Source organism: Staurois parvus, unplaced genomic scaffold, assembly GCF_062004578.1.
Source record: "Staurois parvus isolate SC_StPar_1 unplaced genomic scaffold, SC_StPar_1.0 ptg000449l, whole genome shotgun sequence".
Lineage (NCBI taxonomy): Eukaryota > Metazoa > Chordata > Amphibia > Anura > Ranidae > Staurois > Staurois parvus.
The window spans coordinates 210,424-225,147 of record NW_028318245.1 but is presented as its reverse complement, the minus strand read 5'-3'; the positions used below and the strand labels follow the sequence as shown (position 1 = coordinate 225,147).

Sequence of the window (14,724 nt, the reverse complement as noted above, 5' to 3'; positions counted from 1 at the left end):
AATATAAAAATAATTGAAATAAAACATTAAATAATAAAAATTATCATAATAATATTTTTATTATTATGATGAAGAAGAGGAAGATATTAAATATAATTCCCTCTTAGATTGTAAGCTCCCAGGATCAGGCCCTCCTTTCCCTCTTATATTGAACTGTATTGTTGCTGTATTGTCTCCCGGTATATTGTAAAGCACTGAGCAAACTGTTGGCGCCATATAAATCCTGTATAATAATAATAATTAAAAAACATATATTAAAATTAACAGTAAATATGACACAATTACAAAGCAGCACATTGCTGTACATGAAAATCTAATCAACACATAAATAAGGAGAGGAATGTTAAATAAAATAATAGCAAAAATTAAATTATAATAAACATAAATATTAATAGTAAATGTTAATAATAATGAATATAAAAAGAATTAACATAAAACATTAAATAATACAAATTATAATAATAATAACATTATTATTATGATGAAGAAGAAGAAAATATTAAAATATAATTAAAAAACATATTAAAATAAACACTAGTAAACGTATAAACTGCAATACGACACATTTACAAAGCAGCAGACCGATTTTCATGTACAGCAATTAACACATAAATAAGGAGAGAAATGTTAAATAAATAAAATAATAGCAAAAATGTAATTACAATGAACATTATAAATAATAGAAGTAAATGTTAATAAATAGCGAATATAAAAATAATTACCATAAAACATTAAATAATAAAAATAATAATATTATTATGATGAAGAATATATTAAAATATAATTCCCTCTTAGATTGTAAGCTCCTAGGATCAGGACCTCCTCACCCTCTTGTATTGAACTGTATTGTTGCTGTATTGTCTCCCATTATATTGTAAAGTGCTGAGAAAACTGTTGGCGCCATATAAATCCTGTATAATAATAATAATTAAAAAACATATATTAAAATTAACAGTAAATACGACACAATTACAAAGCAGCATATTGCTGTACATGAAAATCTAATCAACACATAAATAAGGAGAGGAATGTTAAATAAATATATAAAATAATAGCAAAAACTAAATTATAATAATCATAAATAATAATAGTAAATGTTAATAATAAATACCGAATATAGAAATAACTCAAAACATTAAATAAAAATTCTTATTATAATAATAAACATATAAACAGTAAAAATGAAACAATTACAAAGCAGCACATTGCTGTACATGAAAATCTAATCAACACATAAATAAGGTGAGGAATGTTAAATAAATATATAAAATAATAGTAAAAACTAAATTATAGTAAACATTATAAATAATAATAAATGTTAATAAATAACGAATATAAAAATAATTGAAATAAAACATTCAATAATAAAAAATTATTATTATAATAATAATATTCTTATTATTATTATGGAGAAGAAAATATAATTAAAAAACATTACTAAAATAAACACTAGTAAACGTATAAACAGTAAACACGACACAATTACAGAGCAGCACATTGCCCCTACACAACGCACACCGCCGCATGTCCTGATGGAATGTGAATATACCGTATTTAGGACAAACATCCAAAAAAACAAAATAAAATTTTAAAAAACGCGTTTGAAAAGAGAGGTGGAGTGGATGGGCGGCTCGGTGTTTTTCAGGCGTCACCCTTCTATGTTCCTCTGGTTCTATGACTCTCGCCTTGGTGATTTGTACCACGCCACAGACTATATCAGCGCTCCATAAGACAACCCTATCAATAATAAACCGATAAATAATCTGTTGTCGGAGAAGACGTGTAGAACCTCGGACCACCAGTGGTCAGTGAAGGGCTTGTCAGGCCGGTGGTGGGTCCCCCTTCTACAGAACAGAGAGATCTTTGTATGGAGGAGGAGAGCCTTGTGTTGATACTTTGTAGCATCGAGCCATGCTGCCCTTCCCCCCCCCCCCTGGCTAAACTACATTTCCCAGAATCCTTTGCTACTCCTCCCACACTCCCTCCGAATGTCACTGTGTCATCAAACAAAGCCCGGATCACTGAGAGGGAGAGAGAGGTATGTATCCTCACCCCATTCCTGCACATCGCCCCGTGACTCGTGCCACCATCGTTTTCTATGGTCACCTTCTGACATTGTTTCCTTCAAAGGCTGGAGGAGAAATATCTCAGCTAGCTTAGAAAACCAAGAACCAAAAATGTTCTGATCCCCGGTAATGTTCTAGGTATCCTCTTCTTTTTTTATGGTCCTTGATGGATGCGCATGCCAAGGGTTAGGTGGTCTGGGGAGTGGGCCAAGAACTTGCACCCTTGGGTGGGGGACTCCACTGGTTCACGATCAGCGGCCAATCAGGTGCCACACCAACGCGACCTTCTAACTTGATGGCAAAACTTTCACCAAAAAAGGCAGCTCAAACATTGGCCCTGAACGCAATATGCGGTTGCTGCCAAAAATGGCCGGCAATGATGTATAGACTTCATACAGAATAACAGTCCACCAACATTAGATCCCAAATTCCTGGTATGTGCCTAGAGGTGACCACGGTGACGCAGGCGGTCACCCAGTTCCGTTGCAGCTCTCCGTATGAATGACTATCCCTGTGTAGAGTTTTCAAGGCATTTGCACTGTAGGCAGACCGATTGTTTCACCGCTGTGAGGCATCGGTCCCCCTTAATAATTTGTGTCCATCATCTGGTGGTCTGGGAACCCCAGCTTGGGCTACAGGTGAAGGATTCCAAGACCTTCCTGCTGTAAGATCCTCTCTGTATCCCACTCAAAAAAGCCTGACATGAGTACTGAGATGTTACTAACAGCTGCCTGAATCAGAGCAGAAGTTTGATTGTGATTGGCAGAAAAAGGCAGGAAGAAAACCCACCCAGTGAGGAGCCCTCTGGAATATGGCTGCAGTGGAGAACTCCTACTAAGGTAAACTGAAGGAAGGGCTGGTGTCACCCCTTTCTTCTGGCATTGTGCTTTCATGAAGTGTAGACATCCCTCAAAATTTGGGAAAATGTCCTACAATGAGGCAATAGAGGGTCAAAGAGAGGGAGGGAGGGTCATCTTGACTACACATGACCTATACTTGTCCCATCTTCTGTGATGGGTCAATACTCCAGTTGTAGCGAGCATGTCCACCATGAAAAAAGTTCTGGCAGAGGTTCCTGCAATGCCGTGGAACCTCTCTGTGGTCATCTAGAAGTGGTTCCTTTTGCTGCTTGGCGGGTAAGGAAGAGACCACTCCCCTGTGCGTACCACGTTCTTATTGACCATCACCGTCTCCGACAGAGAGGAAATCATCCTGACCACTCATGATCGAGACTTGCCCCTATTGTTTGTAATGGGTTACTACTCCATGTGCTATAAGCATGTCCACCATCAGTAGAGCTCTTATATTACAGGTTCTTGGAACCTCTCTGTGGTCATCTAGAAGTTGTCCCTCTTGCTACATTGTGGACAAGCCAGTCCTCTCTACATATCAGGTTCTCATTTCCCACCACCTTCTCTGAAATTCAAAGAGAGGGAAATCCACCATCAGAAAAGCTCTTGAAACACCTTGGAACCTCTCGGTGGTCATCTAGAAGTGGTTCCTTTTGCTGCTTGGGGGTAAGGAAGAGACCACTCCCCTGTACGTACCACGCTCTTATTGACTATCAGCATCTCCGAAAAAGAGGAAAATCATCCTGACCACTCATGATCGAGACTTGCCCCTATTGTCTGTAACGGGTTACTACTCCATGTGCTGTAGGCACATCCACCATCAGTAGAGCTTTTATATTACAGGTTCTTGAAACCTCTCTGTGGTCATCTAGAAGTTGTCCCTCTTGCTGCTTTGTGGACAGGTCACTCCTACATGTCAGGTTCTCATTGCTCATCAGTCTCTCTGAAATTCAAAGAGAGGAAATCCACCATCAGAAGAGCTCTTGTTTTCAAGTGTCTTGAAACACCATGGAACCTCTTTGTGATCATCTAGAAGTCGTTATTTGCTGCATTGGGGAACGGGACAGACCACTTCTCTCTACGTAGCAGGTTCTTATTGCCTATCGCCCTCACTGAAAGTCAAAGAGCGGGAAATCGTCCTGAAAATGCATGACATGGACTTGTCTTAATCTTCTTTAACTGGTCACTATTCCAGCTGTGGAAATCATTTCCACCTCTTGCAGAGGTTCCTTCAACACCTTGGAACATCTCTGTGGTCATCTAGAAGTTATTCCTTTTGCTACTTTAAGGAAAGGGAGAGCCCCCTCCTCTGTAAATACCGGGTTCTTTTTGCCCATCACTTTCTCCGAAAGACAGAGAGGGAAATCATCCTGACCATGCATGACCTAGACTTGTCCCAATTATGTGTAAAGGGTTACCACTTCAGCTGTGGTGAGCATGTCCACCATCAGAAGAGCTCTTGCAACAGCATGGAACTTCTTTGTGGCCATCTAGAAGTTGGGGAACAGGAGAGACCGATTCTCTGTACCTTCAAGGTTCTTATTGCCCATCACCACCTTGAAAGTCAAAGAGAGGGAAATCATCCATGACAATGTATGACCTACACTTGTCCTCGATATCTGTGATGGGTCACTACTCCAGCTGGTGTAAGCATTTCCACCCCTTGCAGAGGTTCTTCCAACAGCTTGGAACCTCTCTATGGTCATCTAGAAGTCATTCCTTTCGCTGCTTTGAGGGACGGAACAGAACACTCCTCTGTACATACCAGGTTCTTATTGCCCGTCACCCTCCTGGAAGACAGGGAGAGAAATCATCCTGACCACACTTGTCCTAGACTTGTCCGAATCATGTGTAACAGGTAACTACTCCAGCCGTGATGAGCTCTTCTACTATCAGGAGAGCTCTGGTAAAGGTTCTTCCAACACCATGGAACCACTTTGTGACCATCTAAAAGTCGTTATTTGCTGCTTTGAGGAACGGGACAGAGCACTCCTCTATACATACCAGGTTCTTATTGCCTGTCACCCTATTTGGAAGACAGAGAGGGAAATCATCCTGACTACGCTTGTCCTAGACTTGTCTCAATCATGTGTAACAGGTAACTGTGGTGAGCTGAGCTGTGGTGAGCTCTTCCACTATCAGGAGAGCTCTGGTAAAGGTTCTTCCAATGCCATGGAACCACTTTGTGACCATCTAAAAGTCGTTATTTGCTGCACTGGGGAACAGGACGGACCACTCTTCTGCATGTAGCAGGTTCTCATTGCCTATCGCTCTCTCTGAAGGTGGAAGAGAGGGAATTCATCCTGACAACGCATAACCAAGATCTATCTGTGACCGGTCACTAGCTGTGGTAAACATGTCCACCTCTTTCAGAGGTTCTTCCAATACCTTGGAGCCTCTCTGTGGTCTTCTAGAAGTCATTCCTTTAGCTGCTTTAGGGAACGGGACGGACCACTCCTCTATACGTACTAGGTTCTTATTGCCCGTTACCCTCTATGAAAAACCATCCTAAACATGCATGACCTAGACTTGTCCCAGTCATGTGTATTGGGTTACTACTCCAGCTGTGGTGGGCTCTTCAAGAATAAGAGTTCTTGGAGAGGTCCTACTAACATCTTGAAACCTCTCTGTAGTCTTTTAGAAGTCATTCCTCTCGCTGCTTTAGGGAACAGGATGGACCGCTCCTCTATACGTACCAGGTTCTTATTGCCAGTCACCCTCTAGGAAAAACCATCCTAAACATGCATGACCTAGACTTGTCCCAATCATGTGTAATGGGTTACTACTCCAGCTGTGGTGGGCTCTTCAAGAATAAGAGTTCTTGGAGAGGTCCTACCAACATCTTCGAAGCTCTCAGTGGTCATCTAGAAGCTGCTTTGGAGAACAGGATGGTCCACTTATCCGTAGTCTTATTGCCCATTTCTCTTTCTGAAAGATGTCCCATCCATTGTCCAAATAGACAGTTGTAGGCAGTTTTCCCTCATTATGGCCTTGCAATGATATTCTGATGTTGAGCAAGAACCTCTACATGGAATTCACCCCAGATTTGCTGTCCCATGAATTTGCACACTGGTTCAGGACTGGCCACAGGGATAGGGCATGAGGGGGGGTATCTTTTGAACACAGATCTGACAAGGTTTCAACACTTCCCCAGTCTTCTGAAATAGTTATTGCTGTCCACTCCTGCATTGAGGTCATTGACCCATGCAAGGCGTCAATTTAACAACAGGAAATTAGAAGGAAAATATGCATAACGGGAGCACAGAACTTCATGAAGTAAAAACATTTTCTCATTTGTAACATTGACTGTATTTATTCCCAGGAGGCAACGGGGCACAAGACTCCCACCTTGACCAGACGCCACACTCCAAGTCCTCGAGATGGACAACAACCGGAGTTACGTGACAGAAAAGATATTAAACCTCACCCTGGAGATCATCTACCTGCTGTCTGGAGAAGTGAGGAGCATTCTGGGAGGTCACTTATCGCTGAATAAAACACAGACCTGACCGGAGAGATGAGGAAGATCCTGGGTTGGGGGGGGGGGGGGTGTCACATATTTTGGAGATGTCATATGGTGTGGTCAACCATGTTTATACGGTAACCTTCTTACTTGATTTTTCAGGATTATATGATTATGAAAAAGTCAGGCGAATGCATTACACGTGTAAAATATTTGTCAGGAGGACGAAACTCCACCATGGATTACACGGCTGAAAAGAAAAAGGAGCAAAAGATTCTAGAACTCACCAACAGGATCGTTGAGCTCCTGACGGGAGAGGTGAGCGGTGCCGGGAATTCTGGGACATACTCCAGTAACAGACAAGGGATGTGTCTGGATGGTGACTGTATCATTGTGTGTGTCAGGTTCCTATAAGGTGTCAGGGTGTCACTGTCTATTTTTTTTATAGGGCTGGGGGTATTTAGAAGATAGTAGAGACCTCTCGAAGGATGTGAAGATTGAGAATTGCCAAACCTTCACATCGCAAGGTAAGAGGGACTTTATTGGAAAGGAGAGAGCAGTACAGAGGCTCCACCTAGATCCCCCATCAACAATGGATTCAGTCAGTGTGTTTCTTTCCTACAGATGGATCCAGTAATGGGAACCCACTAGAGAGATGTCCCCGTCCTCTGTATTCCCGGGATTCCACACAGGAAGATCACACCGTCCCTCACCATCATCAGGTAGATGGATCCAATAATGGGAACCCACAAGAGAGATGTCCCCGTCCTCTGTATTCTGGAGATTCTATCCAAGAACACACCATCCCTCACCATCATCAGGTAGATGGATCCAGTAATGGGAACCCACTAGAGAGATGTCCCCGTCCTCTGTATTCTGGAGATTCTATCCAAGAACACAACATCGCTCACCATTATCAGGTAAGTGGAACTTGGGCTTGTCAAACTTGGAGTTTGTCTGTGTCGTATGTCACAATTCATTGTTCTTAAATTTTTGTCATCTTAGAGTGAACTTCTTCTAAATATTAAAGTAGAAGATAAAGAGGAGGAAGAAAAAGAGACCTGTTCGGTGGTCTACCAACCATGTAAGGCTGAGGACATTCCTAGGGAGATCGGCACAGGTGAGCAATAAATGTGACTTTACGATTCGTCTTGTTTCATCTTCACAACAATCTCCCAACTTCTCATTCCTCTTCCATATGAAGCATCATGTGAAGTTGTTGCTGTCACAAATTTTTATGGTGTACCACCAGCCGCATTAACGATGATCTTTTTTTTGGGATTAAATGTACTTCCATACATCAGGACTGAGTACAGGTCCCCAAAGTCCTTCATTAGGGATAGATGTAGACTTCCTTCTTGTTTAGTCAGTGGTGTTTGTGGAGGATTTTGCAGCTCTTTTGAGTCCCAATTTCAGAAGAACATCAGATGAAGTCCTTCACCTATGGATCTCTATTTGACCTGTAGCAACCTTAGAAGGCCAAATGCACAATCTCCATCCACCTACAAATCAAAAACACTCTAGAGTTTGCTCTCTGGAATCTCCTTGTCTTCTTGGGCTTTCTGTGTGTCTTTGGGACTAAAAAATGTTGTCCTTGCAGATGGGTCTTCATCTTCAGCAGAACATCTGCCCATCTTTAATACCATAATGACATTCTTATGTAGGCTTAACAGATGTTTCCAGATACTTTGTAATGTGTACAGTTACTGCAGGTTACTGGTTTTATTTCAGCATGGCCACCAACAAAGTTGCAAAAGTCAAATTTATGGGATCCTCCTTAAAAAGGGGAGGTCAAAAAGCATATCTTGGCTTTCCTTGTGAAAATCCGAGGTGCTCAAGTTTGTTCACAGGTCACCAACTTGCTGGGTGAAATAAGATTTTTGGCATAATCCACTTCCGTACAATGCCACTGTAGAGTCCTCTCTAGGGCAGTTTTTGATGTAATTGCGGCTGTACGAGAGTAAAATCAAATGGTAGAGGCTCAAAACACACAGTTTTAATACCAGTCCCTGAGAACTTTCTGAGTATGATGTTTAATTGCATTGATGACTTGGTTTTTCCGCAAATGACAGTTGGACTTTTCTTCCCAAAGGACAGTTGGTCTTCTTCTTTTCCCAAATGATAGTTGGTCTTCTTCTCTTCCCAAAGGACAGTTGGTCTTCTTTTCCCAAATGACAGTTGGACTTCTTCTCTTCCCAAAGGACAGTTGGTCTTCTTCTTTTCCTAAATGATAGTTGGTCTTCTTCTCTTCCCAAAGGACAGTTGGTCTTCTTTTCCCAAATGACAGTTGGACTTCTTTTCTTCCCAAAGGACAGTTGGTCTTCTTCTTTTCCCAAATGACAGTTGTTCTTCTTATCCTAAATGATAGTTGGTCTTCTTCTTTCCCAAAGAACAGTTGGTCTTCTTCTTTCCTAATTGACAGCTGGTCTTCTTCTTTTCCCAAATGACAGCTGGTCTTCTTCTTTTCCCAAATGACAGTTGGTCTTCTTATTTTCCCAAATGACAGTTGGTCTTCTTCTTTTCCCAAATGACAGTTGGTCTTCTTCTTTTCCCAAATGACAGTTGGTCTTCTTCTTTTGCCAAATGACAATTGGTCTTCTTTTCCCAAATGGCAGTTGGACTTCTTTTCCCAAATGACAGTTGTTCTTCTTATCCCAAATGATAGTTGGTCTTCTTCTTTCCCAAAAACAGTTGGTCTTCTTCTTTCCCAAATGACAGTTGGTCTTCTTCTTTTTCCAAATGTCATTTGGTATTCTCTCCCCAAATAACAGTTGGTCTTTTTATCCCAAATGACAGTTGGTCTTCTTCTTTTCCCAAATGACCAGATGGTTTTCCTTCTCTTCCCAAATAACAGTTGGTCTTCTTCTTTTTCAAAATGCCAGTTGTAATTCTCTCCCCAAATAAAAGTTGATCTTCTTTTCCCAAATGACAGTTGGTTTTCTTCTTTTCCCAAATGACAGTTGTTCTTCTTATCCCAAATGATAGTTGGTCTTCTTCTTTCCCAAAGAACAGTTGGTCTTCTTCTTTCCCAAATGACAGTTGGTCTTCTTCTTTTTCCAAATGTCAGTTGGTATTCTCTCCCCAAATAACAGTTGGTCTTCTTATCCCAATGACAGTTGGTCTTCTTCTTTTCCCAAATGACCAGATGGTTTTCCTTCTCTTCCCAAATAACAGTTGGTCTTCTTCTTTTTCAAAATGCCAGTTGGTCTTCTCTCCCCAAATAACAGTTGATCTTCTTTTCCCAAATGACAGTTGGTTTTCTTCTTTTCCCAAATGACAGTTGGTCTTCTCTCCCCAAATAACAGTTGGTCTTCTTTTTCCAAATGCCAGTTGGTCTGCTTCTCTCCCCAAATGACAGTTGGTCTTTTTTCTTTTCCCAGCAGATGGAGGTGACATGGAGAACCTTTCTGAAGAACGGCCCTTCTTATCTTCAGAGTGTAAGACAGAAGATGATGATGATGTTGCACAAGAGTCTTCAGAAGAAAACCGCCTTACCACAAATCTGCGTCAGGGACTTCACAGTATGGATAGATTATCGGATTCCCCAGTACCTGAAGAAGAACCTTCCCCTGATATCTCAAACACCATCACCTCAGATGTCCATCATATTGAAGAAAGATCCCAGGATCCCTCTCTCCCCAAGGAATCTTCTCCCAGCAGGTCATTGGGTGGGAACAAAGGCCTTCAACATTGTGACTCTGATAAAAGTGTCAAGCAGTCTCAGCGGATTACCGTGATAGAGAGGCCCTTTGCTTGTCCAGAATGTGGAAAGCGCTTCGCCCAGAAACCGGACCTGGAGGAGCACCAGAAGATTCATACCATTGAGCGCCCCTTTCCGTGCTCTGAGTGCTGGAGGAGCTTCTCCCACAAGTCGGACCTCGTTCGCCATCGTCGGACCCACACAGGGGAGCGGCCGTTTACCTGTTCGGAGTGCGGCAAATGCTTCGCCCAGAAATCAGTCCTCAACCAGCACCACAGAGTCCACAATGGCGAAAGGCCGTTTCCCTGTGACTACTGTGGGAAGTGCTTCAGCCAGAAGTCCATCCTCACCAAGCACCTAAGGACTCACACGGGAGAGCGTCCTTTCCCTTGCACCGAGTGCGGCAAATCTTTCTCACGGAAGTCCATCCTGGTGGCGCACCAGCGCTTTCACTCACAGGAAAAGCCTTTCCCTTGTCCCGAGTGCGGGAAGTATTTCCGCCACAAGTCCCATCTCGCCGAGCACCGTAAGATTCACACGGGCGAAAAACCTTTCCCATGCTCCGAGTGCGGCAAGTGTTTCCGGTTCAAGTCGGACCTGGTCCGGCACCTTAGGATCCACTCGGGCCTGAGGCCTTACCCCTGCCCGGAGTGCGGAAAGTGCTTCAAGCATCGGTCAGATCTCACCATCCACCAGAGGATCCACAGGGACGTCAAACCTTTCCCATGCACGACCTGCGGCAAAACCTTCGCGCAGAAGGCAAACCTTCTCAACCATCAAAGAACTCACGCTCACTGAAAAGGGAAAACTTTATTTGTAGGGTGTTTCATCCAAAGAGGACAACTCCTGGCCAAAACACGACTCACAAAGGAGCCTGTAAAATAATATTTACTCACATCTGTTCTTTTGGGGGAAAAGTTGCAGGCTTTCGTTGAAAGGAAATCGATTTTAGACGGCAACCAAACTTGTCGGATTGGTCGTCACGAAGCGCACTGAGCGATCTAATAAACAATAAGGGCTCGTTTACACTTGCATCAATTTTAACACACATTAAAGCACCGACCGTAACCCCTAGCTCTGCTGATCCCCCATTTAGTAGGAACCTCCAGCTCTGCTGATCCCCTGCTCAGAGTAACCCCCAGCTCTGCTGATCCCCCATTTAGTAGGAACTTCCAGCTCTGCTGATCCCCTGCTCAGAGTAACCCTCAGCTCTGCTGATCCCCCATTTAGTAGGGACCTCCAGCTCTGCTGATCCCCTGCTCAGAGTAACCCCCATCTCTGCTGATCCCCCATTTAGTAGGGACCACCAGCTCTGCTGATCCCCTGCTCAGAATAACCCCCGTCTCTGCTGATCCCCCATTTATTAGGAACCTCCAGCTCTGCTGATCCCCCATTTAGTAGGAACCTCCAGCTCTGCTGATCCCCCACTCAGAGTAACTCCCATTTCTGCTGATCCTCCATTTAGTAGGAATGTTCAGCTCTGCTGATCCCCTGCTCAGAGTAACCCTCAGTTCTGCTGATCCTCCATTTAGTAGGAACCTCCAGCTCTGCTGATCCCCCACTCAGAGTAACTCCCAGTTCTGATCCTCCATTTAGAAGGAACGTCCAGCTCTGCTGATCCCCTGCTCACAGTAACCCCCAGCTCTGCTGATCCCCCATTTATTAGGAACCTCCAGCTCTACTGATCCCCTGCTCAGAGTAACCCCCAGCTTTGCTGATCCCCCATTTAGAAGGAACCTCCAGCTCTGCTGATCCCCTGCTCAGAGTAAACCCTAGTTCTGCTGATCTCCCGTTTAGTAGCAGACCCAGCTTTTGCTGATCCCCTACTCAGTAGTAACCCCCATCTCTGCAGATCCTCTTATTTGCTGATCCTCCTCTCTCTCTGGTCCCCTCTCAACTCCCACTATATTAACACCACATTGAGCACTACATTGCTAGTTTCTCCGGTCCCCCAGCTCTGCTGATCCTCTGCCACGCAGTCCTCTCTTTCCGGTGCCTGTTCACCTTCCGCTACAGCATTCATGTTGCACACCATGTGTGCCATCTGCTAGTTGCTCCACTCCTGTCCAGACACCACTCACCTTCCTCTTGCTCCACACCAGAAATGACGTCTACACCAGACACTACCAGAATAAGTACACAGGAACCAGAATTGACTGCTGATGATGTCTTTCCGGTTTGCTTGGTTTCCCAGTGCCTCCTGGGATATCTCACACTTGCAATACCTCCAAAACAAAGCTAAAGCTGAATAAAAGCCTCTAAAATGCCGCAGGTGCTGTAAGCAAGCGTTGTCATAGACTTCTATGGAGGCTTTGGAGACACTCTGAAGCACCAAGAAAGTGACATGGAGAATCATTTTTTTAGGCAAAACAAACACAACATGTGAATGGGACTGTAGGATGTGTAGGATGACCATTTTATTCAGTGACCGGGGCTTTAATTGGCAGAGTACTTTAAAAAAGCGTGTCCAATGCCACATTTTGAAGCAAGTGTAAATGAGCCCTGACCTTCAGCTGCTAGGAGATGGTCTGTAAACCTTCTCCTCCAGTGTAGACATTGCTGTAGGTCAGGTACCAAAGAAAACCCAAAGAACACTAGTCAAATTAGCTACTTATTTGTACGTCTAATGGTGGCGATGTGACCTCGGCTATGTTACGGCACAGTAAGCCTTGTCCAGGGGATTCTGGGATATCAGGAATGTCTATTGAGCCAAGGAAGTGTGATGACTTAGCAGTCAAAGTTCTTGCCTTTCATGCACTGGAGCCCTTGGGACAGCTTCAACCAGGGGTTTGTCTGCACAGGTTGCTCCTGTGTTCGTAAGGCCTCATTCCAGTTTCCGGTTGCAGTTGCAAAAACACCAGTAGGTCAATTGGTTTTGGCCCATTTTGGTCCTACTGTCCATGCGTGTCAGTATTACCATGGTGGGGACATTCTATTGAAAGACTATGCTTCCACCATGTCTACGTGGGGACTGTGGAATGTGTTGGTTCAAACAGAAATACACAAAATAAATTTTGGTATACTACGGAACTAATGGTTGAATCCTTTATTCTTGTCCTAATGATCCCAAGGCCTTCCGGAGCATCTCCGAGCAGCGCACAACCCGGTTCTTTAACCCCTTGAGAGTAATGTTTCCAGGCTCCGAGAATATTTAAATTTAGACTCCTCATAAGATAGCCAGAAGCCTGCACAGGAGTAAGTCCTGGTTTACAGATGCCACTGGCTATAACATCCGGGGTCTCGAATAGTGATTGGGAACCATCATGTGATCATCTTCATCTTTATATTTAGATGTAAATTAGTTAACTGATGCCTTACTGGCAGTACTACATTTGGTCTGAGCATTCCAGAAATTGACTGCTGGTCATCCAAGGGTTGAGGTCTTCCAGGAATTCTGACTCCATAACTTTGTTAATGAGTTTGGGAAATTTTGGTGTTCCTTGGTCAGAACTGATTTGAAATGTAATGATACCTATAACTTCCTTTCAAGTTGACTGGTGAGAGGGGAACCTTCCCATTGGTTTTACCCATGTGTGAGTAGGGTGTCAGGTCTGTCCCTCATGGCATATGTAGGGTGTTTGGATTGTCCTTCAAGGAGAAGGTAGGGTGTCGAATTTAATCTTTTATTACTGTTCTAATGATGTATGTACAGTGTTGGAACGATGCCCACCCTCCCGCCCCCCTATGGGCTATACCAATTAGTTACAGTGGGGCAAAAAAGTATTTAGTCAGCCACCAATTGTGCAAGTTCTCCCACTTAAAAAGATGAGAGAGACCTGTAATTGGCATCATAGGTAGACCTCAACTATGAGAGACAAAATTAGAAAAAAAATCCAGACAATCACATTGGCTGATTTGGAAAGAATTTATTTGCAAATTATGGTGGAAAATAAGTATTTGGTCAATATCAAAAGTTCATCTCAATACTTTGCTATATATCCTTTGTTGGCAATGACAGAGGTCAAACGTTTCCTGTAAGTCTTCACAAGGTTGGCACACACTGTTGCTGGTATGTTGGCCCATTCCTCCATGCAGATCTCCTCTAGAGCAGTGATGTTTTGGTGCTGTCGCTGGGCAACACGGACTTTCAACTCCCCCCAAAGGTTTTCTATGGGGTTGAGATCTGGAGACTGGCTAGGCCACTCCAGGACCTTGAAATGCTTCTTACGAAGCCACTCCTTCGTTGCCTGGGCGGTATGTTTGGGATCATTGTCATGTTGGAAGACCCAGCCACGTTTCATCTTCAATGCCCTTGCTGATGGAAGGAGGTTTGCACTCAAAATCTCACGATACATGGCCCCATTCATTCTGTCCTGTACATGGATCAGTCGTCCTGGTCCCTTTGCAGAGAAACCGCTAAAAAGCATGATGTTGCCATCCCCATGCTTCACAGTAGGTATGGTGTTCTTTGGATGCAACTTAGCATTCTCTCTCCTCCAAACACGACACGTTGTGTTTCTACCAAACAGTTCTATTTTGGTTTCATCTGACCATATGACATTCTCCCAATCCTCTTCTGGATCATCCAAATGCTCTCTAGCAAACTTCAGACGGGCCCGGACATGTACTGGCTTAAGCAGGGGGACACGTCTGGCACTGCAGGATCTGAGTCCCTGGCGGCGTAGTGTGCTACTGATGGTAGCC

At 43.5% G+C, this 14,724-nt stretch overlaps 2 protein-coding genes and 1 long non-coding RNA gene across 6 annotated transcripts in view; 1 reads left to right on the top strand and 2 right to left on the bottom strand.

The window, feature by feature from the left end:
- LOC149453185 (uncharacterized) overlaps nt 1–14,724 on the bottom strand; it is a 199,431-nt gene that overhangs the window by 159,348 nt on the left and 25,359 nt on the right. The gene's annotated exons all lie outside the window — the stretch shown is intronic.
- Nucleotides 41–1,154, bottom strand: LOC149453189 (uncharacterized). The gene is made up of 2 exons (XR_016314717.1): nt 828–1,154; nt 41–223 (listed from the first exon to the last, which is right to left on the bottom strand). It is a non-coding gene; the product is annotated as an uncharacterized LOC149453189 (long non-coding RNA).
- LOC149453188 (uncharacterized) lies at nt 1,917–13,110 on the top strand. Of its 2 annotated transcripts, none has more exons than XM_089688401.1 (7): nt 1,917–2,038; nt 6,240–6,375; nt 6,543–6,698; nt 6,829–6,907; nt 7,005–7,300; nt 7,386–7,500; nt 9,764–13,110. In XM_089688401.1, exons 2-7 carry the CDS (start codon nt 6,298–6,300, stop codon nt 10,876–10,878), a joined length of 1,839 nt encoding a protein of 612 aa, XP_089544527.1. In that variant the 5' UTR covers nt 1,917–2,038; nt 6,240–6,297; the 3' UTR covers nt 10,879–13,110. The 2 variants fall into 2 exon arrangements, with proteins under 2 accessions (XP_089544527.1, XP_089544526.1); XM_089688400.1 differs by having other exon boundaries at nt 9,761–13,110.